This window comes from Sciurus carolinensis, chromosome 14 (genome assembly GCF_902686445.1).
Source record: "Sciurus carolinensis chromosome 14, mSciCar1.2, whole genome shotgun sequence".
Taxonomy (NCBI): Eukaryota; Metazoa; Chordata; class Mammalia; order Rodentia; family Sciuridae; genus Sciurus; species Sciurus carolinensis.
In genome coordinates, this window is record NC_062226.1 from 4415181 (window position 1) to 4442259 (window position 27079).

Genomic DNA, 27079 nt, shown 5'->3' on the forward strand with positions numbered 1-27079 from the left:
TTTGCAGCTCCCCACTCTACGTCCCCCTCCCCACACACTTTAACAACCACCACACACTTCATCTTCTATACAACAAGCTCTTCACCGGAAAGGTTCTCATCTGCAGTCCTCTGCTTGGAGGCGGCGCTCTTGTTTATTTTGCTGGTGTAGCCCAGGTGTTTAGACAGGTACTCGGCCCGTTTTAGGAAGCGACCCTTAAACTTGGTGGATGGATTCATGGGAGTGTAGCCTTGGTGAAGCCACTTTCTCTTTGGGTCTTTAAAAAAAAAAAAAAAGTTAAGTAGCAGCTTGTGCTGATGAAATGTCATAGTCTCAGCTGTAACTTCTATCAACTCTGCATATGGGTTGTGTAGTGTGGCACTCAGCCACCCTCGCCCACCCCCGCAGGCGAGCTTCTTGAGCAGGGAGGATCTAGTGGTGCTGAGAGGCAGGTGACTTGTCAGTGCTGATCTCGAGCTCTCCGTACTCATCTCATTTCTGGGGAGGAATCTTGCTCTGGGGCAGCCAGAGCTTCCCCAGAAGAATCCCTTCTGCCTGGGCTGCAGCTGCTCAGCAGAACCCTGTCTGTTCTGCCCATTTTCTTGTGGTGGTGTTTCCTGGAGACTGCAGTGCTGATGTCCCCTTCCCGTTGTGTGCGCAGCCCAGGTTTCCTCTGGGTGCCTCCGGAGCCCGCCGAGCCATTGTTGCTGTGGGTTTGTTTGCACATTGTACCGCCATCTGTTCCTCTCCCATCCAAGCTCTAGACTCGGAACCATGAATTGCCAACAGCGCCACGCATGTCGGTGGCTTACTGTTTGTTTTTTAACTAGTCTTTCAGCTGTTAGAACCAGTGTCTGGGAAGCCTAGCTGACGCTTGGCTTGTGTGGGTGCCCAGGGCGGGGACTTGCCCTGGGAGCAGTCCCAGGTGTCCAACTCTGCTGTGCCCTGCAGACCTGTCATGTTTTCATCTGAGGGGACGCCCCTCAGAGGGTTGTTTGGGTGACCCCAACAAAGTGGCTTGTAGCTCCGGGTGGTACTGGTTTGCTCTGTGACTCCAGCCTAGCTTCTCCCTGGTGAGGGGATGTGAGTGGGACAGTAGCTGTGGAAGCTTCTCATCCCTGGTGGCATCTCCCGCTGCCTCCCTCCTTCCTTCCTGTGTGCAGGACCTGATCCTGGCGCTGTGCCGGGAGGTTCACCTTCCGCCTCTTGGGCCTTCTTCAGCATGTCAGGTCCCAGCTTACCTCTGCTTCACGTGCTGTTCCTTCTGCCTGGCACGTGCTGGTGTGGGTTTTCCACACCCATGCCTTCCCTTTATGCCATTTGTCACAAAGGTTATAACTTTTTAGTTTAGGACTTACCCATTTAATGTGGTCTATCCTTGGAGGCAGAAGCTCCATGAGGTTCAAAGTGTACCCCTGGCACCCAGCAGCACTGGACCTGAAAATGAATTCTCAGTATTTCCTCAGTGGATGGTGCCTTTACAGCCTGTGAAGTATGCCCATAGCGTATTTGTTTTTTGTTTTTTTTGTTTTTTTTTGCTACTGGGGATTGAACCCATGGGCTCTCAGCCACTGAACCACATCCCCAGCCCTTTTTAAAAAAATTTTTTAATTTTAGAGGCAGTCTTACTAAGTTGCTTAGAGCTTCACTAAATTACTGAGACTGATTTTGAACTTGTGATCCTCCTGCCTCAGCCTCCTGAGCTGCTGTGATTACAGGTGTGCACCCCTGTGCCTGTCATGTAATTTCTCTTTTACACATGTGGGGACTGAGGTAGAGAGATTTAATCCCTGGCCAAAGTCTCCAGGTAGTGAGTGGTAGGGTCAGGTCTTTTAGTTGTGCTCTTTCTCAAAAGCAGGTACATTAGTGACACACTAATTACTAAGAGAGCCAACAGAACACGTGACCCAGGAGAGCGAGCATTCCTACTCACTGAACAGAGAATTAGCTAGAGAATATGTCTGCTTCTAGCTCTTTCAGTTATTTCCGCAATGTCTGCTTCTCTAAACAACCCAGTACATGACTATGGTTAGGCTATGTGTCTGTCTGTCATTCTGGAATCGGCAGTCACAATTTAGAATGTCAGCTCGCATGGGCCTGGACTGGGAAGATGGGCAGGTGGGAGTGTGGAACAGACCCTGCCCTGGGACTCACATAAAATTTGCTCTATTGCCTCTGGCTGGTCAGGTGACAGTGACTGGTTGATTCCTGGCTAGCCGAGGCTTTGGCCTTGTTGCCACGTTGGTGCTTGAGCCTTCTCCCTGCCCTTGCCATCTGGGACCCCTCCTGTGGGAGCTGGAGTGCTGGGCTACCCCCTAGTGAGGACTGGCTTTGGCCTACACAGTTTTCTTAAACTTATTATGTTGAAAATACTTCCAGCTTTCAGAAGTATTGTAAGAATAGTTCAGGAACTCTGAACTCTTCACGTGGCTTTACCACATTTGTTTTGTCTTTGTCCTTATTACAATTTTTTCTAAGTCATTAGAGGGTAAACAGCCTGCATCCTGACCCTTTACTTCTACAGAACAAAGACACCTCATCCACAGCCACCAAACAGCAGTCAGGCTCTTTCGAAAGGCCAGAGTTTCATCCTTAGTACTAACTCATTCTCTTTTAGTTTTATTCATGATGCTGGGGGTGGAACCCAGGCCCCTCGGGCCAGGCAGACGCTCTACACCCCAACCCAACTCTTTCTTTCTAAGTCTCTGGTTAGAGTCCACTGCTGGATGCACCATGGCCAGTTCCCACAGAGGAAGGCGAGGTCATCTCCTGGTCTCATGACTACAGCATGGTGCAGTGAAGATCCTGGCGTATAGGTCTTTTGCCCAGATTGAGGATACATTGTAGAGGAGGAAGGAAGGGTGACCGCACTCACCATTCTGATTGGTATTGCCCCTTTGCCCTTCAGAACAGTTGTACCAGCTTACACTTTTAGTAAGACACGGCATGTCTGTCTATCTGTTTACCCCATGTTCTTTATTATCTAGTGTTTAGGCCTTTGCTAATCTAATGGGTGAACAAAAATACATCACCATGTTTGACCTCCTGTGTGTAACCAAGTGAAGGATGAAGGAGGGTGTGTGTGTGGAATGAAAATTGTTAAAAAGAAGCCTCCTCTTGTGTCGTGGCTTTTGTAAACTGGATTAGAGAAAGCAGAGGCTCAGGCTTGGGACTAACCAGGGAGCACCCAGTGTGTAGAGAGGCAAGAGACCTGTGCCCCCTCCCAACAGGGCATGAAGGAGGAGAAGTGGGTGGATGGTGTGGCTCTAGGTCTTAGAGGCTGGCTCTCGAGATGTACTAGATTGTGGGAAGTACTGGACTGTGGGAACGTCCCCTCTGTCAGCAGGGCTCCTTGGCTGCCTCAGCGAGCGTCTGCAGACTCCTGAAGGGGACCGGCCCAGTTGTGCCTGTGCAGGGAAGCCTTCCTGGCAGCCCTCCCCCGCCGCTGACTCCCGCCTGTCCTCTCTGGACTCCTGTTGCCATCTGACATCCTGCACGGTTGACTTAGGCCTTTTGTTTATCTTCTGTCCCATTTCCCTTTAGGAGTGTGTCTTCCACAGGATGGGGGCCTGGTTTTCTTGTTTATTCTCAGCACTGTCCTTAGAGCGGAGCTAGTGTGTGTGTGTGTTTTTAATCCTGTTTGTCTATTACATAATAATTATTTATTACCACTCACCATTGAATGCATGGAATTCTAGAAAGAAACTTCTAGGTGTTGGGCTCATTGGAGCTGGGATCAGCTGTGTGTCTTTGGGAAGGTAACAACTTCTCCAAGCCTCTCTCCTTGTTGGTGAAGTGGGCTTGTCAGGACCCTCCCTGTGTGTGTTGTGAGGATTTGGTACCTGGCACAAAGCAGACACTTGGAGGTCACTGCTCTTGTGCATTTCAGGAGTGCCAGTCATCTCTTCTGTTTACACACGGCTTGTTGGAGGGGCGCATGCACAGTCGTGTGCTCTGGCGAACCCAGAGTGCTTGGGCCCTTACCACAGACAGTCTCAGTCTCAACACAGACAGTCCCGCTTCTTACTTAGGACAGCTTTTTATAACAAAGGCCTGTATGTGGCCTCCTGCCTTTAGGCCAGACAGAAGGGGGAAGCCCTGGTCAGGTCCTCCACCTGAGTCTGTGGTAGAAGAGGAGGAGCCGTCCTGAGTTAACCAGTCGAAGAGACTATTGAGGACACAAGGAGAAAAGAGACTTCATGGAACCTTTCCAAACCCAGGCTCTCATTCGGAGACTTGGTTCCCCATCAAATGTTCATCTTTAGCCATCTTTGAGGCCTGAAAGTGAGCTGTGCCTTGTGATTCTTCTGTACCATCTTTAGAGAACGATTCTCAAGTCGCCTTTGTCCTTGGACAGAGCATGGTGATGGCGTCAAAGACAAGGACAGGCTTTATTAGGAAGCTAGTTCTTGGAGAAGTGAGAACTAGAGTTTGTTCTGCTGTCATAATAGGTGACTTCAGTGACCCTAAATCCTTGAGTCTGATGTGCTTTGATGAATTTACAATCTTGATGTGTCTATGAACACTTTTAAACTCTTTTTTTTTTTTTCCCCGTGAATCTAATAAAGGTAATCACTTGTTTTCTGCTTCAGATCTGTTTATATTTATGAGAGTTAATGATACAGTGTGCCTTTGGGGAAGAAAAAAAAAATTCCTCCTGATTCTTGAGCTTGGAGTGGGCAGGGCTGTAAGCCGCATCCTCTCTTCCCACCTATTTAATAAAGATTGCCGTGGCTCGTGACTCCCTCTATTCACAAGGGCCTGCGTGGTGGCCTGTGTTGCTGCTTCTGAGGTTGGCACTGTTATATTATTAATAACACTGATCACACATGCCTTGCATTTCATATAGAACATAAGAGGCTCACCTAGCATGAATGAAAAATCTCAAATTGAAAGTGCAGATGTTATAAAATTTTTAAAGAAGGGAATGTGTTGTGGTTGAACTTCTGAAATAAAGGTAGTGTTTTTTTAATCACCAAGCTATGAATGACCTTGGATTCTTGAGTTGGGGGGCGGGTGAAAAAGGACAGAAAGCCTCTTTCTCTTACCAGTATGCCAGATAGAATGGGGAACTCATCCAGAACACCAGGGATCTAAGTTACCCTCACAAGAGTGAAGGAAAGCAGCCACAGAAAGCCGGTGCTTTGGAGGCACGGTCCATCACCAAGCCCTCAGGCTCACAGTGTGGAGATGTCGGGACACAGCTGTGTATGCTGAGGCACCACACTCTGATGACATTTGATGGGGCAACCTTTGATGATGAATTTTCTTGCCCTTTTTAGGGGCGTAAAAGGAGAGGCGGGTAGAGTTTCACAAGACTCTAAATTTACCAAAGTTTTTCAGATTTTAATTTTCTTAGAAAAAATGTCAAATGATTGTAGATCCAAAAATGCCTTTGTTGGCATTTTAATGGTGCTTTGTGAGCCCAGTATGGAGTGCAAGTGAAAAGAAAAGCAGTTTCTTTCTCGGTAATATGGTATTGAATCCGAAGCCCTGGACCAACCAACCAATGTCCCAGGAATCTTCATGATTTATATATTGTATGTGATCTTTGCTTAAACATTGTTAACCTGTGCCCTTTACAGACAATGCTGGGTCAGAAAATGTCAGGGGAGCTTCGGATTGCTTTCATAATCGTGTAAAGAAAATTGTTGTCCTCAAAAATCCAGAGACTGTGACGGGCATTCCTAATAGAGACGAACACAGCACCACGCCGGAGCCTGCCTTTGGCTGGTGGGAAATGAAAAATATTTGAGTGAGATTCTTCTGTTCTGGACCAATTGTGAGGAAGAAAATAGGTTGCTAGCTGTCAGGCTGTTATAGAGTCTGTTTGATTTGTTGGGAAGGTGAATTCTCAAGGCAGGAGGCCTTTGAAGTGCTTACTCACACCCAGACAGTTTATTACAGACCTAGAGGAGGGCCATAAGGAGAGGGTGGCTGGGTCACTTGCTGTGAGTAGAGGGGGACAGGGCAGGCCAAGGAGAAGTCGAGGAAAAGACCCAGTCTTCCCTGGAACCAGGGGGACCAGGAGAACTGAGCCTGGTGTTGGGCTCCTGAGACCTGCCACCTCCTCGTGTTTGCATAGGTGAATGTCTTGTTCATCTCATCATTTAGGTCATTAAAAAAATGCTGAGTGAAGAGGAAGAAAGAGACAGTTCTTTGGCAGGGCAGGCGCGGCATGACTATTTTCAACTCCTGTGTTTTGAAACAACATTGGTTACTTCAGTTCAGCTCTTTCAGAAAGAAGAAAAAAAATCAAATGTGTGGGCGTGGTAGGTGGTTTTGGCAAATTGCAGACCAAAGTTGATTCACAGTGGCGCATCATTTCTTTTCAAAAAGTTTACTTTCTCTGTAAACACCAAATAGGAGCCTATAAAAACCCACAGTTTTATTCCATGAGACAGAATGTCTCACGATTCTCCAGAATTTTCCATCCTTTTCCAGTTTTCGTGGCAGTTGCCATTATGTTCTTCCTGTCTGTTTGCAGCCAGGGCTGGGCCTTGGGCTGGTGGCTCAGGACAGCTCCTCGCCTGGCCCAGGCCCTGCTGGCAGCAGTCCAGTTCAGCACCCAGCGCCTCCACCTTCTGATGGCAGTGCTTGCTCGCCAGTGGAGAAGCTCCGAAGCTCCGCACCTCATTATCTCTACAACCTGAGCAAATTTGCAAATTAATTGATGTGTGGGAGGGAAGGCATCTGCTATTGTAGAAACCTTTAACAGTGCGGTAAGGCTTGAGATAAAATTAAGTGTTGCTGTAGTAAACTAATAGCCCCAGGTGACGAGCGCAGTGGGCGCGGCTCACATTTTCAGGACCTATCTCTCTTTTACACTCAGGTTTTTTCCCAGCATAATGTTTATTTTCATCAAAGAAATACAAGCACAGAGTTTAAAAGGCAAATAAGTAATACCATGAGATTTGTCACAGGAGCATAGGTTTCTTGCCTGATGGTTCCCAGTGCCATTTCTCAGAGGTGACTCCTTTCATTCTTTCAGCTGTTTCTTTGGGTTCTTGCCTGCATTTTCCCAAGTAACTGGCCTCCACTGCTATTTTAACAGCTCGGCTGTGAAGGTGAGCATTCAGCTCTTGCCCCGCCCCCTTCTCTGTTCTTACTTTGTTGCACCATGGTGGTGTGTAGGCTGAGCCAAGTAGTGTACTATAAATTGCTCTTCCTCTTTGTGCAAGTTGGGTTATGGGGTCTCACCGTCTGTTGTGCAGATGTACCTGCTGATTGCAGGTGTCCTCGAACCCTGGGCCTCTCTAGATCAGCCTCTCCAGGGAGGACACCACATAGTATCTGATGGGAGCAGGATTCTGGTGTTTAAAAAGAATTATGAGAGCCACCTGTTTTTACCCTGCCCTACACCCAGCCTTCCTCGACACAGGGGGCCTGCGCTCCCTCCGCTTTTGGAAATCCGCAGTGCGGTTCAGCTAAGGCTTGACTTCTTCCCCTCCCAGCCCAGGGCTCCCTTCTGCACAGGGCTTCAGGGACTTCTCTCTGCTGAGATGGTGCTGGTCCATCTGCTTCCTGTCTTCTAAAATCTAGTTAACCTTTCTTTCCATTGTTCTCAGCCCCTGTTCTCTTCATCCTTGTGGGTTCCTACCTTTGTGTTTGTCCCTTTTCATCATTTCAGTGGTAGGGGGGACTCTGTTTTGCACATAGATTCACAGCATATTGACTTTGTATTTTAAGAAGTACGCTTTGATGTAATGGCTCTGCGTTTCCACGAAGGGTCTCCTTTTCATCACGCGGCTGTAAGACATCTGCGCAGACATCTGCACGTTGCGGATTTGTAACAGGCAGTAGTGTCTCCGGGTCCCTAGCAGGCCTTCTGAGAAGGGGTTCATGATGCAGCAGGACGGAGTGACGAGCTCCTGAGCTCCCGGGAGGAAAGCCCTGGCCTTGCTGTGCTAGCCCATGCTGGTTTAGCCCTCCCTTCCAGAACACCCTCTGGCCGCGAGTCTGTCAGCAGTTTGGTCCTCTGGAATGTCACAGCCAGGGTCAGGAGTACCTGCAGGGTGATGGCAGTGTTCAAAGCTGGGCTGTGCAAAGAAGCAGAGACCCTTTAGTGTTAGGCTAGGGGGAGTGTGTTAGACTTCAGGGTGCAGGTGGCTAGCCTGTGCCTCCTCAGATAGACAAATGTGGAACCTCCTCACATCCCTCCCTGGCTTTCAAAACCTGGACTTTGGCGACCAAGTTAAGGCACCTGCCTTCGAGAGGTCCTGCATTTTCCATGTGAGAAACGGCCTTTTCACTCCACATCTCTCCCCCTTTCTCTGCCTCCACCTTAGCTGTGGCCCAGCGTATTGACCTGTATATTTTGATTTGAGACTTTTGGACCATGTCCCTGCCTCCCCCTTTCTGTGCAAGGGTAATGTGAAATGCAGCTCACAGCCTGTTTCAGACCTTATTAAAACATCATTTCCCCTGCCTTGTTCCCAGATTTCTGTGCTTAATCATAGAAAGGCAGCTTGTTCAAATATACATTATTCTTGTTTGGAAAACTCTGTTGGCTTGTTTCCCTCTCCAGCCCCATCCGTATTTTGTAACCCTGCCTCACCAAGGCAGTACTTATTAAATATCATAATTTGCTCATTGGAGAATTTTTTGTAAACTTAATTAACTTTCTGTCAGTGTTTGAGTTAATTTTCTTCCTTTAATTTTAGCCTCCCTGGTTATGGTTTTCCAGACTCTGTCCTGTGTCTGTTAAAGACTTTGTAAACAGTTTTGAAATGCCAGTTGGTGATATATGGGCCTCTTTAACATTTCTTTGATTTATGTGCAGTGCTGTGGAAAAAGGCAAAGAAAGCAAATTATATGGCGAAAAATGTTGCCAATCTTCACTTTTTTACCCTTAGTTTTAAAAAGTACACTTATCAATCACATCTGGTGGATTTTCTTTTTTATAAAGATTGAAAATTTAACTATTTAAGGACTCTCGTAATGCATGTTCTGTGTTTGCTTAATCCAGTGTAGCTGAGCACTGGGTTGGGGTATCAGAATTCCCAAAGCTCTTCACTCTCTGTCCCCATCCTGTTCCCACCAGGAAGGATGTGCAACAAAAAGGTTCAGCTTCTGATAGGAGTTGGACAGGTGGAACATGCTGGAGGCACGTTGCATCCACGTATGAAACCCTAGAGCCACATGGTGAGCTGGCAAGAGCTGTGTCCTTGTGACTGGTCCAAGGTTTCCCTCCATCATGTACTTTTTATGGCTCCTGGGTGGGCCACTTCCTGAACCAATCCATGAGGCAGCAAATATCTTTTGAGATTGCACTGTGATGGTCTTTGGATTTTTCGTGTGTCTGAAGGCCTCATGGGGTGCTTGTTATATAGTACTGATTCCTGGGCTCCTCAAAGAAGTTCTGCTCTAGCAGACTTGCAGTTGGATCCTGGAATCTGCATTTCTGGTGAGTGCTGTGGATGATTCTGATACAGATGAGGCCCAGCTGGCATGGGTGCTGTGCCTGGCTCCCCGACCATCCACTGCATGGCACAGGTTCACACTCCTTCCCCAAAGCTTTGGGAGTCAGAATGTGTTTGGATTTTGGAATATTTTATCTTATGGAAAGGTAGCATGGTTCATACGCCACATTCATTTCTCCAGTGATGTCTGGGCCAGTACCCTGTAATCAAATGTTGTGTGACAAAAATGTCTGACTCTTCACTCCAAGTGAGACAAATTAAGATTTAAATAGACTCACATCAGTTTGTGTCAGGTTTTGCTGCCACTTGAGTTCTGGCTCCTACATTGATGATAAAGATTTTGACTTTTAAAACTTATCTGCATTTTTATATTTTGAAAAGGAATTCTGCCTCTGGACTGACAGATTCTTGCCCTGTCCTCTGTTCTGGGTACATGACACCAGGAGGCAGTGAGTGGGTGCAGAGGAGTGCCAGCCCAAACTCCCATACTCCCCAGCCGCCCAGGGAGGCCTGGGACGGCTGGGGCCAGTCAAGAGCAGTTGGTTGTTTAGAGCTGGAAGCAGCAATGAAGAGGGAGCCTCCAGGGGCTGGGAAGCTCCCTGGAGACAGTGGCCGGGAACCACAGCCGTTCCTGGATGTGGTGAGCCATGTTCCCTTTTACCTAGAGGCCTGGTTGCCTGTTCGTGGACACCTCTCCTGCTATCTCTGCTTCCCCAGGAGCCTCATGAAAAATCCTTACCAATGGGGTAACCTGAGTGTGACTACTACTTGCACCCCAAAACCTAACTTAGTAACCAGAGGGACATTAGGTCCCCACAATCCCCACCTCTTCCCGTGGACTTTACTTACGCCCCAAAATAGTTGAGAATTTAAACTCCTACCACACTTTCAATTACTTCACATCTCCTCGACCTTCCACTAACCAGGTATTCGTTTACTCATTTATTTAAAGAATGTTTTTGAGAGCACACTAAATTCTGGATAGCTGTTTAAATGCAGTGCTTACACAGCAGGGACCCTGATGCCAGCCCATCCACATTGCTGTCCTGACCCTGCCATTTATCTGTCTGTGCCTCAGTTTCCTTGTCAGTGAAATAGAGACGATGACAGTAGTACTCACCTTATAAAGCAGTTGTACAGTTAAAAGAAGCAGACTAGCGACTTGTTCACCAGGAGCCCCGCGTATGCAGCAACTAATGTGATTGCTGTCATTTCGTTGTCAGGCCAAACCCTGTTTTTCAGACACAGGGGATATAGCAGCGAAGACCAGGGAAGTATCTGCTCTATGGAGCTTGTGTTCTAGGCAGGACATGGCCTTCTAGAAGGAGTGCTGACTCCATCACACATCCCATTCTTGCAGATAGTTGTCACACACCTACGAGGGCCTGGGTGCTGAGCCTGTCCCACCTCTGGGGCTTCTGGGGCAGACAGCTGGGAGAAGAGTAAAGGCAGATACAGAAGCCCTGCTCTGATGCACGGTGGTCAGCCCCGCAGGAGGCGCTTTGGAAGGTGTCTGGTTGAGCAAGCTTCAGTTCTCGGCTCCCATCGTGCCAGGCATTTAAAGAGAAAAGTAGTCTTTTTTTTTTTTTTTTTTTTAAAGTATTATGGATAAAATAAAACATTAGATGTGGCACCAGTTGCCCATTCTTACCTTCTCACTTCTTCCCCAAAGAAGGCTACTTCCCAGTATCTGAGCACTTCTCTGGATAAATGTGGTTGGTGACAGGTGTGTTGTTAATATTCCTTTGTGAACCTTTGCCCTGGCTGTTGCTGATCCTCATTTTGGTTGCTTGGTTTTTTTCTTCACAGTAGGTTTTAGAAAGTTTGAATAGGGCTGCAAAGTGTTGTGGTCATCTTCATCTCTGGAGGCAGTAACTTGTACATACTGTATCAGGGGCTCAGCTCTTTGCAGTCCAGCCGTCCCTGTTTGCTTCCCTCCCCTCAAGCCCATCAAAAGCGGACCTACATTTTTTTTTTTTTTTTTTTTTTTTTTGCTACCAGAGAATTATTGAACCCAGGGGTGCTTAAACACGGAGCCATATCCCTAGCCCTTTTTTATATTTTATTTTGAGACAAGGTCTCACTAAATTGCTGAGGCTGGTTTCGAACTTGCAGTCCTCCTACCTCAGCTTCCCGTGTCACTGGGATTACAGGGGTGCACCACCGCCCCCGGCCAGACTTGCCTTTGATGGATCCATGGCTCCTAAGTCCACGGTGCTTTTCAGAAGCAGGGCCTTCTGGTCATGGGCTGGTCTGGCTGTTAATGCTCCACAGCCTCAGCCTGCTCCCAGCTCCCGTCGCGCGTACACCTCCCGCGTGTCCTCACCCCAGCCACTTAGGTCGGCACTTCAGGTTCTTCTGGAGCAGCGAGGGTCACCACAGTAAGAAGAGCACTGAGGTCTGGGCAGTTGAGTCACCTGCCCAGGGCACACGGCTTGGTAGGGGCCTCGCGTGTCTCCAGATGACGGCACACTGCACTCCTAGTTAAGAACCGCAGAACCCCTCCTCTGCCGAGGGCGTGTTGATGTCCAGTGAGAGATTCACTCATCTATTGTTTTAAACCAAAAATGTTCCCACTCTTGGTGTGACTTTCCCCCAGCCAGGGGAGAAGCTCCTAGCCCTGTGTTTTGCATGGGAGAAGCCTGCACACAGGCCAGTGCCTGCACCTTTTCTCCTCCTGTGCACAGTCCCAGTCAGAACTCAAGTCAGCCCTGCAGAGGAAGAGACTGCATGGGGGGCTAGTGAGGCCTGATCTTCTCGGATCAGTTCTTTGCTAGGTGTGTAAGAAACACTCCTTAACCCGAGTGTGTCGTGCATCAAGGTGGAGCCCACTTTCCCGGCAGTCAGGTTGGTAGATCAGAGAGCATCCTCTGCCGTTCCTTGGAAGGGGCTTCCAGCTGCTCCTGTGGGTCGCCTTTCATTGAGTGTGCCCAAGTGCTTCTGTGAGCTTCACGTGATTGTCCTTCCTTTTATTGAGACTTTGGCTCAGAAGTGGCCAAGAGGCATCTCCTGGTGCTAGCTTGTCCTCCTCCGTTGTGTGGGGAAAACTCCGCGTCGTTTCCTTCTCAGCACAGCTGCTCGCTGAGAGCAGCCCAGTGGGTGCATTTTTCCTTTTTTCCATTACACTTACCAGTTTATTATCTGACATGTTTGGGTGACAGTATTGATTAAAAACTGATCACTCCAGCCAGTTTTGTTGGAGGAGGGATTTTCTGGGCATGGCCACTCCTGAAAATCACAAGAGCAGCTCTAGTGTGCCTGCCAGCCGAGTGCTGGGCTCTGCTTGAGGCTTTGGTGCGTATCATGTCACTTCACTCCTGCAACAGCCCTTCTTTGCTTTCTGCATCTGGAAAGGAGGCCGGCAGTGCCTCCCCCCAGGGTTAGGGAGAAGAGAAGACCCTTTAGAGTCCCCTCAGGGAACGTGCTCAGTAAACATGGCAACACTCAGAGCTTGCCAGGCAGACACAGCTCTTGTTATGGGGCTAATGAAGAACCAGGATCAGAAGGAAGAAGGAGCCCGAGGTGGCCTTTGTGGAACTGACTGGCTCACTGCCCCTGAGGTCAGCCTTTGTGGGTCCTGGCAGAGTGCACAGGAAAGCAGATACCTCCTTGGATCCAGTGCCTCCTCGTGATCCTGAGCCACCAGGCCTCATTCTCCCTTTTCCTGAAGCGATATTGCAGTTGTGAAAAATGATCAATAAAAAAGGGCTTTCTCCCGTCACTGGCTTTGCACACCTCCAGTGAAGCAGCTGTCCTCTCACTTCTATCTGTTACCTTCACCTGTTTTGATATCATAGTTATATATCTTCCCCAGTCAGCGTCACTGCCTTTCCTTCTTGCCTACTGCCTCCCGCTTCCTGTTCCCAGTAAGCAGGGTTGGAGGAGTGTCGATCAGATCTCCAACCCTAGCCACTGCCTCCCAACAGACTGGGTTTATGAGGGAAGGCGGACTGCAAGCCCCCCGATGAAACCCAAATGATCAGGAGGCACATGGAACTCATTCTTAGCTGCCATCCCTTCCTCACACTACCCAGAAAAGAAGCTGTTTATGATAAATTTAATCATAATTTTATTTTTATCAGATTAGCAATTTTTGAAAAATCATGCTTACTAGTTTGTATAACTTGGCAAATGATCATTGCTTAGAATTCTTGAGATGAAGACCTGTCCATTGGTTCTCATTTTACCCATTTCTTGGTTGAAAAACCTATTTCTCTTGGGGGACAGTGACCAGGGTCAGATCTGTTATTTAGAATGTTAGTTCTTCCCCGTACCTCACCTGTGATTATTGGGGAAGAATAGCAAATAAAGTACTGCGTGGTTGCCGTGTGAGCGCTGGGCGGCTTTCTCAACCTCCTTGCTGCCTGCCTGCATCGGGGACTTGTGGTGACTAGTGAAATGTTTGCCTTTCATTCGTATATTTGATTTCCACCAGTGTTGATTTTTTTCACTGGGAAGTCAAGCTCACACTGCGTTTTCATAGAGGAATCTTCATGATATCATAGCATTTCAGTGTTACAAGTGACCTTGACCATAATTGTAGCCTTGCTCGCCCACTGTTGATCCAGACCTTAAGTTATTTATTTAAAAACTAGTATTCTGCATTTCTGGCAATCTGGGATTAATTGTGGTCATGCCACCTTCCCTACTACTTCTGTCTTTGGTCCGTAACAGAGAAAGATCATATATACTTTCTCCTTTCTTGGGTACAGAAGTATCAGGTGCAAGTGGTGATTATTCTGGGGTGGTTCAAACTTAGTTGGCAGCAGGGACTTGATGGATTATCTTTCATGGACTTCTTTCTCCTAGGAGCATAGGCACATGAGCTAGCCCACCATGTTGACCCTTTTCAGAGGGACACCCTTCAGTGATCCCTTACAGTGTTCTTATGACTGCATTGTCAGATTTTGCTATGATCCTATTTCCGTTTCCTGCCTGCATCTTCCTAAGTGACCACATGTCTTGGGTTGGGCTGCTGTAACAAAATAGAATGAATTGAGTAGCATAAGCAACATGTGTTTTTCACAGTTCTGGAGGCCAGGAGGTCCAAGATCAAGGTGCCAGCAGATTTGGTGTCTGGTGCAAGCCCTCTTCCAGGCTTGCAGCTGGCCACCTTCTCTATACATCCTTACCCCACTGAATGAGAGAACTCTGGCCTCTTCCTCATCTATGTCACCTTAGTTCCCAAAGACGCCCTTCAAAATACTGATTGGGGACTGAACCTTTGATAGGAGAGTTTAAAGGGGACAGAATCCTCAGCCCATAGCACTAGGCTGCTATCCAGTGGTCTTACTTTGTGGCTCTGGACACAGCTCTCTCAGACCTTTTGGAGCACCTGGATGAGAACCTGATGTGACAGGAGAGCTGGCTAATGCTGGCAGTTCCTAGGTTCCCTGGTTTGTTGTGTTTGCTGTTCTTGCCTCTTTGCTTTCTTTAGCCTGTTTTCTTCCCCTTTACAGACATCCCACAATGGCCGCTCCTCCATTTTTAGCCACATTTACAGTTTGCTTTGCTAATGAATCTGTTCTGATGCATGAGTGATATGTCTCCCAGCTGATTGGCATTTTTGAAGCATGGTCGCATGCTACAGCTGTAGTGTAAACAGGAGCAGTTGTGGAGAAAGACCTATTAATAAATGTGTGAACTCAGGGAAGTTCCAGTGAAACAGTTCTGCATGACCTAAACACTGTTACTATTTAGAAAGGAGAAGGCTGCTGTCCATCCTGTCTGTTTACTTCTTTGTTATCTTTTGAAGTTTGGACATTTGAGGATTAATATGTAGGAAGAAAAGAAACCCAGATGGCATTTAGCAAGTAAATCATGCCACAGTTGAGCAAGGAAGCACAGCCCTGATTGGGTGTCCTGCTTTCATGGTAATTGAAGGGCCCAAAATCCAGCTTCCCAGTGGAGAACAAATAGGCAAATAAATTGGAGCCTTCCTTTGTATGGTTTATTGGTACTGTTTTGACCAACTAAAAAGATTATTTACCCATACAAGCTTAAATCTGAGTTTTCTTTTTCTTTTTTTTTAACGGCTATATGAAAGAAGTGTTGGGAGATAAAAGAAAAAAACAAGCTAATATCATTATCTGATATTTAGATTAAAATCCAAGCGAAACAATTAGATTTAGGTGTTTTTCTATAGTTGTTTTCCTTGGCACAGACAATACCAGGCAAGCTTGCCTGTTTTTTGCTTAGAGTTTTTCTTAGAAGAGGAACCAGAGCTTTATTATAATACATGACTCTTTCTCATTAGCTGGAAACAAAATGTGTTTCACTAATGAGGGGCAAAGGTCTTTGCAACTCAAAGTGGTGACGAAGTGTTCCTGGTTTTGCACAAATCTTGGTTTTAGTTGAAATCTAATGGTTTGGGAAAATAATGACTGAATAGGAATTTTGGATTAGCACCAGGCCCCTGTCACCCCCAGTACTGCACATATGTCCCACTTCTGTTGGGGGGAGGGGTGACTTGACCTAGGTGTGTGTGGCAGGGATCAGTCTAATGTCTCATGTCCATAGGTTGTGGCTATGGGTTTCTGCATGTTCTGCTGGACCTCGAAAGGGTTTTCAATGGACTTGTGCCAACCAGCTGTTTTGGTCAGTGATCTGCAGGGCACAGTGGCACTGATGTCCTTGCTTGTTTGTATCATTATGTTTAACATGAATTCTCAAAGAGAATTCTCCAGCAGAAACAGCCCATTAGCATTACCATAGTTGCCCCGTTTTCGAACAATAACTGGGAAGCAGCATCAAAGCTGCTGCTAAAAACCTTAAATATGTTACAGTCAAGAGTAGAATTTAGAGTTTTCAACAATGCTGAAGTTTCTATGGTTTCTTGATTTCTTTTCTTTAAGATATTTAATGCTGAATATTAAAACCTTTAAACAATGAAGTTTAAAACTTCTCCCAACTCACCACTTTGCACCTGTTGCAGTTGGTCGGAGGGAGAGCCTGCAACATCTCAAGACTGTGAGCGGTCAGGCAAAGGCACAGACAAGAGCTACCAGAGCGAGTGATGCTCACAGCGCGCCTCCCTCAGTGTGATTTCCTATCCAGAAGGAATCTCCAGGTGTCACTGCTTAAGTGGGCATGGCAAGTGCCCATTCCTCATGTGTAACGTGAGTCCTGGGTGGCCCACCTCCTCCTTCAGATGTGTGTGACCTTGGACAGTGGCCTCCTCGTGTAAAATGGGGCTGGATGGGTGGGGTTGGCCTCTCTCCTTTTCCAGTGTTGGAATTCTGACTCGAAGTAGTCTGGGTGCAGACGGAATGGAGGCCCTTCCCTGAGCTCAAGCCCCACACCAGGGTCAAGGCACACCTCCTCTTGAGCAACTGAAACAAGAGGAGAAAGGTTTCCTAAGTGCCTCTTTCACGGCAGTGACTGCCTCAAATCAGTGTTTGCTTTTGGGAGAGGCCAGCCATAAGAGAACCGTTCGGTGGAGCAAGTCTGTTCTCTAGATTGGTGAGAGTGCCAGGCCAGGCCAGAGCAGTCTCACTGATCTTCCTGTCTGCCTGTCAGGTGACAGAGTTACTAACAGCCACTGTGTGCAGTGCACAGTCCTGGAGATTGTAGGGAACACAGAGGAACCAATAACAAAGTCTGCATTCTCAGGGACTTCCTGGATGGCCAGTGTCATTGTTGGACAAGGAAATTACACAAGGCTGCTTTTCCTCTGTGCAGCATCACGGGACAAGAAGGAGCTATGTGCTTGGAGAAGGGAATTGGTCCAAAGTAACTGGTAGAGGGGACTGGGGATATGGGGGTTGTCCTTGCCCTCCTGATTACTTTTTTCTGTCCCAGGGATTCCTGATCTAAGCTGACTGCAGTATTAGAGCTTAGTTCTATCCTGCTCTTTGTCCATAGGATTTGGTTATGGCAGTACTGATATACTATTAATGTTCTTAGAAACATATATAAAGCGAATTATACCTTAAAGTCAGGAGAGTTCTTTCCAGCCTCTGCCCCTTCCATAAAGAAAGCCTTTGGTGAATCTTTGAGAAGGAAGTAATTTTTTTTTTTTTTTTAATAGTGGGAAGAATCAGATCTTGATTGATCTGGTTTATAAGTTTTGAGATTTTTGAATGTCAAATTCTCTTAAAGTGGGATTCTGGCCATATGGCACGGGTAGAAAGATGTTGCATATGGTGAGACACTGTGGCATGGACCCCTGGGAGGTTCCAGCACGCATGTCACCTCCAAGTACTGAGCCTGATTGAATGCCACTGGCTTAATTAGCATATTGAACAGATGAATTTCCTTTTATTTTCCTCTTAAACTTGGGTCCACCGGAAAATATTTTCTTTATCTATTTTGGAGCAGGTAGAAGCATTCGGAGCAATGTGGCCAACATCAAGCAAATGAAGAACTAACTAGAGGGAGTAATTTGTTGCTCATTTGATTTTGGATCTGAAATTTTAGACAGAACTTGCATTGAATGCTGTTTTTATCACTTTTTCTCATATTTCCTTCTAGTATGTTATTAATTGTAATTCATAACTTATTAAAGCTAATCAAATTTTGACCCCAGTAGTTCAGACGTTATTTGGGGTGGGGTGGGGGTGTTGCTGGTGTTGGAACCCAGGGCCTCTCACATGCTATGCAAGCTTTCTACCACCAAGCCACACCCCAGACCAGTTTAGACTCTTTCAAGAAGGTGCTGTAAAGATCTAGGCTACCCAAGGGAAGTTTTGTTAAGCTTATTGTAAGAATATTGTAGGGGCATTACTTCACCTCTTTATGGTGATGCTAACTGCCCTTTTTAGGAACAAGGAGGAATCCAATTTTAGAACTTAGTGGGTTCTTGAGGAAAATATAATGTTGTTTTCTAGAAAAGGAAGTGAAATGTGTATGATCACATAGGAGTTACTAGTGGCAAAGCCTAGGAGCACATTGCTCAAGAGGACACTTGTGCAGGTCGCGGGCTGGGTGTGAGTTTACTGTACCTTACCTGATGACACTTTGAGCTTCTCAGGTGCTCAGTATCACCAAGCAGTACTTTAAAAAAACACCCAGTAAACCAAGGTTTTTCTAATTCTAATTGGTCTTTCCCTCAGATCATTATAAGGTGTTGAAGTTTTCCCTGGTGTCGAGGTGATGTGTAGATATAATTGATTAGAAAGGGCTTTGGGTTGAGAATTGATAGAAGAATCCTACATCATTCATAGAGAATAGAAGGCTGAAATTAATAGAGAGCAGAACTGTAACATAGAAATATTCTCAAAACTTTAGAGAACTCCGAGGTGCCACAGGCTGTGCCATGGTGTGGCAGCCCTGTGGGGAGTAGAGACCCTCTCCTGCTCATCACACAAATACCCCCATCTCTGCAGAGGTAAGAAGTGGAAGTTAAAAGAATAGATGGGTTTTTTTTTTTTTCTCTTTCATTTTATTCTTGCCTTTAATGAAATGATCTTGATTAGAAAAAAATCACATCAGAACTTTAGCAGTTGCTGTTTGAAATAGAGCTGTTTCCATGCCACAGACATTTGGAGAGGAGTATGTTTATTGAAATGTATTTTTATAGAAAATATTACAGAACCTGTAATCGGAAACTGATGGCACTGTTTTTTTGGAGTGATATGTTCCTAACATTGGTTGTGGGTTCGCTCTGCTCCCTTCTGCTGTTCTAGAACCACAAGCTAAGTGAACGTTCTCCAGGAAGCTTTTCAGATCTACGCTGTGCATCATGGAATGGAGTGTTTAGTGCTTAAATAATGTATAAATCCAGTTGGACAGGAGCTGCCTGTCAGTTTTATTAACTTTGACCTTTTTTCCCATTATAAAGGTGGTTCAGTTAATATTTAATGGGCCCCTTATAGATCTTGACAGTTGGAGCGGTGTTCCTGGAAACTGGGATCCCTATATATGATTAACAAATGCCACTTAATCACTATGAGTCAGCTTGCAAGGGCAGGTTTCATTCTGGGGGAAGAGATGTCCCTCCACCTACACGGGCTCTTGGAGCTGCGCTGTGGTTGAGAGCCTCCAAGATGGTGGACTGCACAGCACCCTGTAAAAGGCAGACACAGTTAGCGTGTGGTTCTGCTCTTCTGCTTTATGTTTGAGCTGACGATTCAAATGATGCCAGGTGGGCAAAATCCCCCTGCCACTCTGCATAGTTTGCAGGACTCTTCCTCTCAGAGTCAGCAGGACTGGAACGGCTGAGCTTGCATGGACAAAGGAGAGCCAAAAGGAGAGATGATTCCTTGAGCCAGGAGGGGCCCTGCCAAGCTGTCTTTCCCTTTAATTCCATAAAGCCCCATGCATATTGCACTCATTGCAGATTCTGGTGGGGAAGATCGAAACCCAGGCAGCTGACATTTTGAAACATTGTCTTTCAAACTTGTACTGTCCCTTGCTTCCATTGATTTCCCATTTAAGAAATCTGTAGGAGAAAACCAAATTTGAACAAAATTCATTGGTCTAAGATGAGTTGTTAGAGGCAAATTATGCCCCCCTTTCTACCCTGAGAAGAGCTCCATTTTTATTATGATGGCAATATATCTTTGTCTTGTGTGGGGCAGCCATAGACTCCAGAGCAAATCGACCAAGTAAATCAAGAGCCTGTTAAGAAGCAGTATGGATGCTCCAAACACAGCCATTTCAGTCTTGCTGGGTCACTGGTATCTTCATTTTTATAGCCACTTCCAAGGAGCAGATCATTTCAGTTGGCTTTGTTTTCTTCACTGTATTTGTGTGCAGCCCAGTGGCATTAGGTGAAGCCATTTATTTTTCAGAACGTTATTACCCTTTGCATCCGGGGCCCAGTCCTTTATATGTAGTAGTCACCAGAGCTTTAAGTAACCAACGTGGCAAAGAAAATCTATGCCTAGGAGGAACAGTTTGAAAAGAAATTGATCAGAATTTTAGAATGAATTACTCTTTGTATGCTTACTTTATTCTAAATATATGTTTGAAAGATCTTGCTTAATTTGAGAGGAAAGTAAACATTGGATGTTATAAATGGTCTCAGTCCAGATTTGTAGCTTTGCATTTGCACATTTGAGTGTTTTATTTACATCTGTTCAAAATTGGGATACCTTTCAAGGCTAATTTTATTGTAGAGAGTTGATGACAACTCTTAGGATCTAAAATACAAAGCATGGGATTAAAAAAGGAAGGTAGAAGTGATCGTCACATATCAAATTGAATAGACGCTTTGTCAATGAGTGAGAATGATGAGTTTTGTAAATCAAAAGATCCTGTTGGTAGAAGTTGTGGGGATTGACTGCATTGGATATGAGGAAGCAGTCTACAGTGATGGAAGATTTCTGTCTCCATTTGGGGTGTTGGTCATGCAGATAAATACTTTGGTCAAAACTCGTCAAACTTGGGAGCGCATGGCGGCAAGATGGCAGTGCAGATTTCTAAGAAGAGGAAGTTTGTTGCTGATGGAATCTTCAAAGCTGAATTAAATGAGTTCCTCACTCGGGAGCTGGCTGAAGATGGTTTCTCTGGAGTTGAGGTCTGAGTTACACCAACCAAGACAGAAATCATCATCTTAGCCACCAGGACACAAAATGTTCTTGGTGAGAAGGGGCGACGGATCCAAGAATTGACTGTAGTAGTTCAGAAGCAATTTGGCTTCCCTGAGTGCATTGTAGAGCTTTATGCTAAAAAGGTGGCCACAAGAGGTCTGTGTGCCATTACCCAGGCAGAGTCGCTGCAATGCAAACTCCTAGGAGCGCTTGCTGTGCGGAGGGCCTGTTATGGTGTGCTGTGGTTCGTCATGGGGAGCGGAACCAAGGGCTGTGAGATTGTGGTGTCTGGGAAACTCCCAGAACAGAGAGCTAAATCCACGAAGTTCGTGGATGGCCTGATAATCCATGGTGGGGACCCTGTTAACTACTATGTTGATACTGCTGTGCGCCACGTGCTGCTTAGACAGGGTGTGCTGGGCATCCAAGTGAAGATCATGCTGTCCTGGGACCCAAGTGGTAAGACTGGCCCTGAGAAGCCTCTGTCTGACCATGTGAGCATCGTGGAACCCAAAGATGAGATCCTGCCCACCACCCCCATCTCAGAACAGAAGGGTGGGAAGCCAGAGCCGCCTGCTATGCCTCAGCCAGTCCCTGCAGCATAACAGGGTCTCTTTGGCAGCTGTATCTGGAGTCTGGATATTGCTTTTTAAAGACATTTAATAAAATCTTGTACAAAGACAAAACAAACAAAAACTCATCAAACTATACGCCTTAAATGTGCATTTTACTGTACACAAACTGTATCTCAAAAGTGAATTTTTTAAAAGTCTTGTTTGGTTTAGAACTAGGCAGTGTCATTTCTCTTTTCCAATAGAGAAGTTGAAATACTGTAGAGAGTAAAATGATCTGTCCTGCATAACCTCAGAGCTCAGCAGTTTGTCCAGGAATAAAGTAAAGGATGCTGGCTCTGAGTCCACTTAAAATATGTGCTTCCTCCCTTTTACTTGTTTCCAGTCACAGGTAAGTGGAGATGGTATTGACTTCTTCACCAGTTCTCAGCGAGCCTCTATTTGTATACATTTTGTCAGATGTATTCTTGAGTTTCTCCTTCTGATTGATGCTGGTACCTTAACCGCGAAAATAGTAGCTGCATGCTCTGGGCGCATGTATGAGCGTGTGTGACTGGTCGCGTGTTCCTGGTTCGCTCTGGTAGGCTGTGAGTTTTGTGTTTTTATTATGAGGAAGATACAACAATAGTAAGAGTTCCCAGAACTAACTAACTTTGCCTTTTTTTTTTTTTTTCCTTTTTTTAGTTGTAGATAGGCACACTACCTTTATCTTACTTATTTTTATGTGGTGCTGAGGATTGAACCCAGTGCCTCACACGTGTTACTCAAGCATTTTACTACTGAATCACAACCCCAGCACCTGACCGGTTTTTTTTTTTTTTTAATGACATAGACTTTAAAGCCATTTCAATTAAACATATGAATAATAGTGAAAACTAAGTAAGAAAGTAATTTTATACTAGTACTTAGAAATATGCTGTTCGCATTTTAGCAGGTATCTTTTAAGTGTCTGTTTACATGTAAATTGTTTTTAATTCCACAAAGTAATATTATAAAGTTCTTTTGACATCTTGACTACTTTCCCAGTTCACTGTTAGACATTTTGATTACATCCAGTGTTCATTATTGTGTAATGCTGTTATGAGCAACCTTATCGATACTTCTTTTCTATTTATGCACTTGTCTCCTTAGAAAAAATTCCTTGAAGCAGCATGTTGATAGCTGTGTGTGGTACAACTTAAACTGGTGGACCAGGTTGGGATGGTGCAGTTTTGGTGGTTTAATGCTGTTTTCTTCCCCGCTTTGTTTCCTTCTTCTCTGTAGTTGCAGTACCATGCGGGCCTCGCATCTGGCCTTTTGAATCAGCAGTCCTTGAAGCGGTCTGCAAACCAGATGGGAGTATCTGCCAAACGTCGACCAAAGGCGCAGCCCACCACCCTGGTCCTGCCCCCTCAGTGAGTGCTGGGTTTGGAAAAGAACTTTCCTTTTGAGTGAACTCGCCATTGTGCTTGTTTTGGGCTGCTAGAAAGTTATTTTTTTCAGAATTGTTTCTTTAAAAAAGGAATATGGTGGAAATAGAAACCAAGTGCTATGGTAACATCCTTTGCATAGATCTTTATGAAGCAGCTCTAATGCACTGTGTAGTTTACATATTTTGTGTGTGACTTTTCCTTCTAAAACTTTTAGATGATGCACAGCTTATTATTTCATTTGTGTCCTCATCACAGTCCCAAATATGGCAGAATGCAGTTACCCTCATCCTTATCTTATGAAGGAGAGAGCTGGGGAGCACCTAGAGGACTGGCTAGAGCTGGGACTGGAAGCTGCTGGGCTGCTGGTTCTCTCACCTAGTGACTGTGTGCCCTTCGCTGGTGCAGCCAAGTTCCTAGGGCACACGGCTCCGTGGTTCCTTCACGTGTGGACCTCCCTGTACCGCCACTGCCAGATGCTGGAGGGGCTCCTTCCTTCCTTGTTCCTAGTGCACCTGTGCTGGCTTCCTCCCTAAGCATCACACTAGTCCAGGCTTTTCAACGGTTTGCCTGCCCTTGAACTTCATTTAGACAGAGCCACACGACGTGGCATCTCTGTCAGCTTGTGTGTGCTGGGGATTGAGTCCCGGGCCTTGTGTGTGCGTGCATGCGGAGCAGTGTTCTGCCACTGGGGCACCTCGGGACCACCGTATTGATTGTTTCCCCACTCAGTACCTTTAGATTCATCCAGGCCGTTTGTACTCTTTGTTGCTACATAGTAGTCTTGTGAGTATGCCACCATTGCATTATTTTGTATTAGAAGCCCTAATAGATGAGTGCCAAGGATTGTCCAATGATGTAGTTGTCAAGCCTTGCTGATAAAGAGGGGCCATGCCCCCAGAAAGCTGGGCATAGACTTCAGCATGTACCCAGCCATCCTGCTGTCCTTAGACTCCCTTTTGCTTGTGTAACTAAAGGACAAACTACATTTTTATATTTCCTGTCCAAAGGAGTATTTGCATAGAAGACTTAATTGTTTGCCCTTACTCAAGATCTCATTTATTTTCTGCTTGATTAGCAAATATTTACTGTGCCTACTATGTGCCGGGCATTGTCCAGGCTCTGGGGATGTAATCGTGAGCAAGATGGACACAGTCTTCCTGAAGCCTTTTGTTTAGTGGTGGTGGTGGTATGAGAGTGGGGAGTAGACAGGGGAAAAGCCCTAAACAAATTAATAAGTTAACACCAAAATTTCCAGTTATGATCAGTGGAAGGGAATAAATAGGAGCAAGGTGTGTCGGGGGGAGCGTGCCGAAGTAGAGCAGCCAAAGAAGGGCTCTCAGGACGTGGCCTGCAGCAGATACCTGGGAGGAAAGGAGGAAAGACCGGGGCAGGGCTGGGGTGGCCACCAGGGTTGCTTCCTGGGCCTTTCTCCAGCAGTTGGGCACTCTTGTGCACGTCTTCAGACTTGCACATTTTGCATTCATTTCCTGGACAGGATGAACATAGCTAAGGGACCTGGGCAAGTTGTTCTTGAGTGCTGTGTGTGCTGGGTGCCATATTTCTCAAGAAGCAGCTGACCGAAGAAGCAGAAAGCGTCTTGAGGAGCGTGGCACTCTGTTGCTCAGGTGTTGTCTGGGGTTCTGCACAGCTCAACCTGCAGCTCTCTAAAGTGTGATGGCCTTGTAACTTGTCACTTTCCCTGCATGGACTGTCCACTGAGGCAAGATGTTGGCAAGAAGTGAAAGACTTTCTAATGGTCCCATAAGACTAGAGCCAAAAAGTGTTTGTTGCTAACTCTCTCTTGACAAAAGTCAGTTCTTAGTCCATCTGTTCACCATTTGTTAATTTGCATTGGCTTGAAACCTGTTTACAGGTGACATGCTATTATGAGGACACTTAGAAATTATTTTAAGCACCAAGGCAATCAACAGACTCTGTTCTGATGCCAAAGGAAGAAAGAGAGAGAGAGGTGTTCACAACTGTCATTATAAATTTATAATAAATCACTCAAAATACTGAGTTTCAAAGAGAAGAGTAGTTACTGTGTGTGCCCTAAGAATACAACAGTGAAATGATTTCCTATACTTAGTCACCTATTTCCTGTGGAAATTGACTGCTGCTTTTTCACATCATTGAGCTTTTTGGGCTCACGTTATCATGAGTCTCTTTATAAAACTAACATCCAGCGACAGGATCTACAGCTAAGACTCCCATTGCACTTCTGTTGAGCACCTACTGTGTGTTACTCATTGTGTTTGATATTGACTAGAAATGCCAGATGGCTACTGACCTAACTGGGTTATTAAAAATTTTTTTAAGGTTAAAATATATATATATATAGAGAGAGAATAGTAGTAATATATACATAATGTAGATTTTTTTTTAAAACTCAAAGGTTATAAGAAAGAAAAAAAATTAGTGTCATCCTTAAAATGTTACTACTAAGATTCCAATGGATATTATCCCAGACTTTTTTCTGTGTATTAATTTTGAAAACAAACTCCCCCAAAACAATTACATTGTCTAAAATTGTTCTATATTATATCCTAAATGTTCTCAAAGGTAGTTGTTAATCTAAGGTGGCATAATTTGATCTATGGAATATTAGAATTTGTATATTGGTAGTGGTGTCAGGGTTGTATCCTGCATTCATGTATTATAAGCATGACAATACCTTAAGTTAACTCCTTAAATTCAAGGAAAGTTCAAGACCTCAAGTTCAAGGAAATCTGTTAAACCACCTTTAAGAGACCCAAATTCTTCAAGGTTGCCACATAACAAATTGCCCCCAAACTTAGTGTTTTAACCACAATACACATTATCTTTCAGTGTCTGTGGACCAGTACTCCGGGAGTGCCTCGTCTGGATGGTTCTGGTCCACAGTCTCTCATCAGATTGCCATGTGGTACTGGCCAGGGCTGCAGACCCCAGAAGGCTCAGCTGGGTCAGAAGCTCTGCTTCCCAGGCTGCTCACTGGTGCCGGCTGTTGAGAGATGGTGGTTCCTCTCCACAGGCCACTTGAGCCCCCTTGTGATATGGTGGCTGGTCTCTCCAGAGCTGCAAGCTCACCTAGAGAGAACCTGGTGGAGGCGTCTTTTTCATGACCTAGTCTCAGAAGACACATGGGTCACTTGTGCTTGTTCTGTTCATTAAAAATGAGTAACTAATCATTCGCTTATTTATTCAGTAAATATTTTCTGAGAGCCTTCCAGCGCTTGTTTCTGCCACTGTGCTGGGACTCAGAGGAGTAAGATGTTATCTTGGCTTTCAGGAAGCCTCCGAGGAACAGACAAGTAGCAGGACGCGTGACAGCACAGGCTGGGTTCTGATGATGGAAGACCATGCAGGAGACCCGGTGGTGGGGAGCGCCCAGCTGACCGGCTCCATCTTTCTCCACCACCCCCTGGAAAGGATGGAGGCTTTGTCTTGTGGAGGGGTCTCACCGCTTTCTCGCACAGCCTCTAGGATTCTGAGGGAAGGTTTGTTCCTAAGCAGTGGAGGAGGCCAGTGGTGCTTTCCCGGTGCTCTGCATGCCACTGCCTCTCGCCGGCTTGCCTGGCTAAGCTGAGACCACAGGCATGGCAGGAACCTGTGTGTTTTTTTTCAGTAATGCACTTGGTGTTAGCAGTAGTAGTCTTTGAGAACTCTGGTTCTACCTTGAGTTTCATAGGATGGGTGATTTGTGGGATTAATGATTCATATCTTTCTCCCCCTCCAAAGAATCTTGTAAGAAGATACAGAGGTTCACCAGGCAAGATCTTTTGAAGTGTGTTAGTTTCAGGGGCATAGATGAAGCGCCCTCCCTTCCGTTTTCAGTCTCGCAGGAGGGACAGGTCTTTCCATGCAGAGCCTGTCTCCCCTGCTGTGGGTAAACCTTGTGGGGCCTCTGGCCCTCGTTGAGGTCAGCCTCTGTGAGAGTCAGGCTTGTCTGATTGATCTGTATACTGCATGTCGAGATATCTGAGTATTTCATACCTATCAGACTGGGTTGTGTTTCCTGTGCTGTGTTGTAGAGCCTCAGCTTTCTGGTGTGTTTTGGGGGTGCTTTGTGTTAACTTGGGGTGTTGGTTTTGATCGATGTGGCCAGGCTGAATGGCCTCTGTCTCCTGGGTCTCAGCAACTGATGAAGCGCAGGCTTTTGGTGGCAGCAGAGGTGAAAGGTTCTTCTGTTCTTATTTTGCACTCGTAGGTTTCATTTAGGCTTGAGAGAAAAACAGTTC

General features: G+C 45.9%; 1 protein-coding gene and 1 pseudogene across 1 annotated transcript in view; both read left to right on the plus strand.

Annotated features, from left to right (window-relative positions):
* The window catches only part of Med27 (mediator complex subunit 27), a 185213-nt gene that overhangs the window by 40180 nt on the left and 117954 nt on the right, over positions 1-27079 (plus strand). The window contains exon 3 of the mRNA XM_047524705.1: positions 22711-22841. Within this exon, the coding sequence (XP_047380661.1) occupies positions 22711-22841 (131 nt within the window). The remainder of the gene's footprint in view (positions 1-22710; positions 22842-27079) is intronic.
* LOC124964421 (40S ribosomal protein S3-like) lies at positions 20749-21550 on the plus strand (annotated as a pseudogene).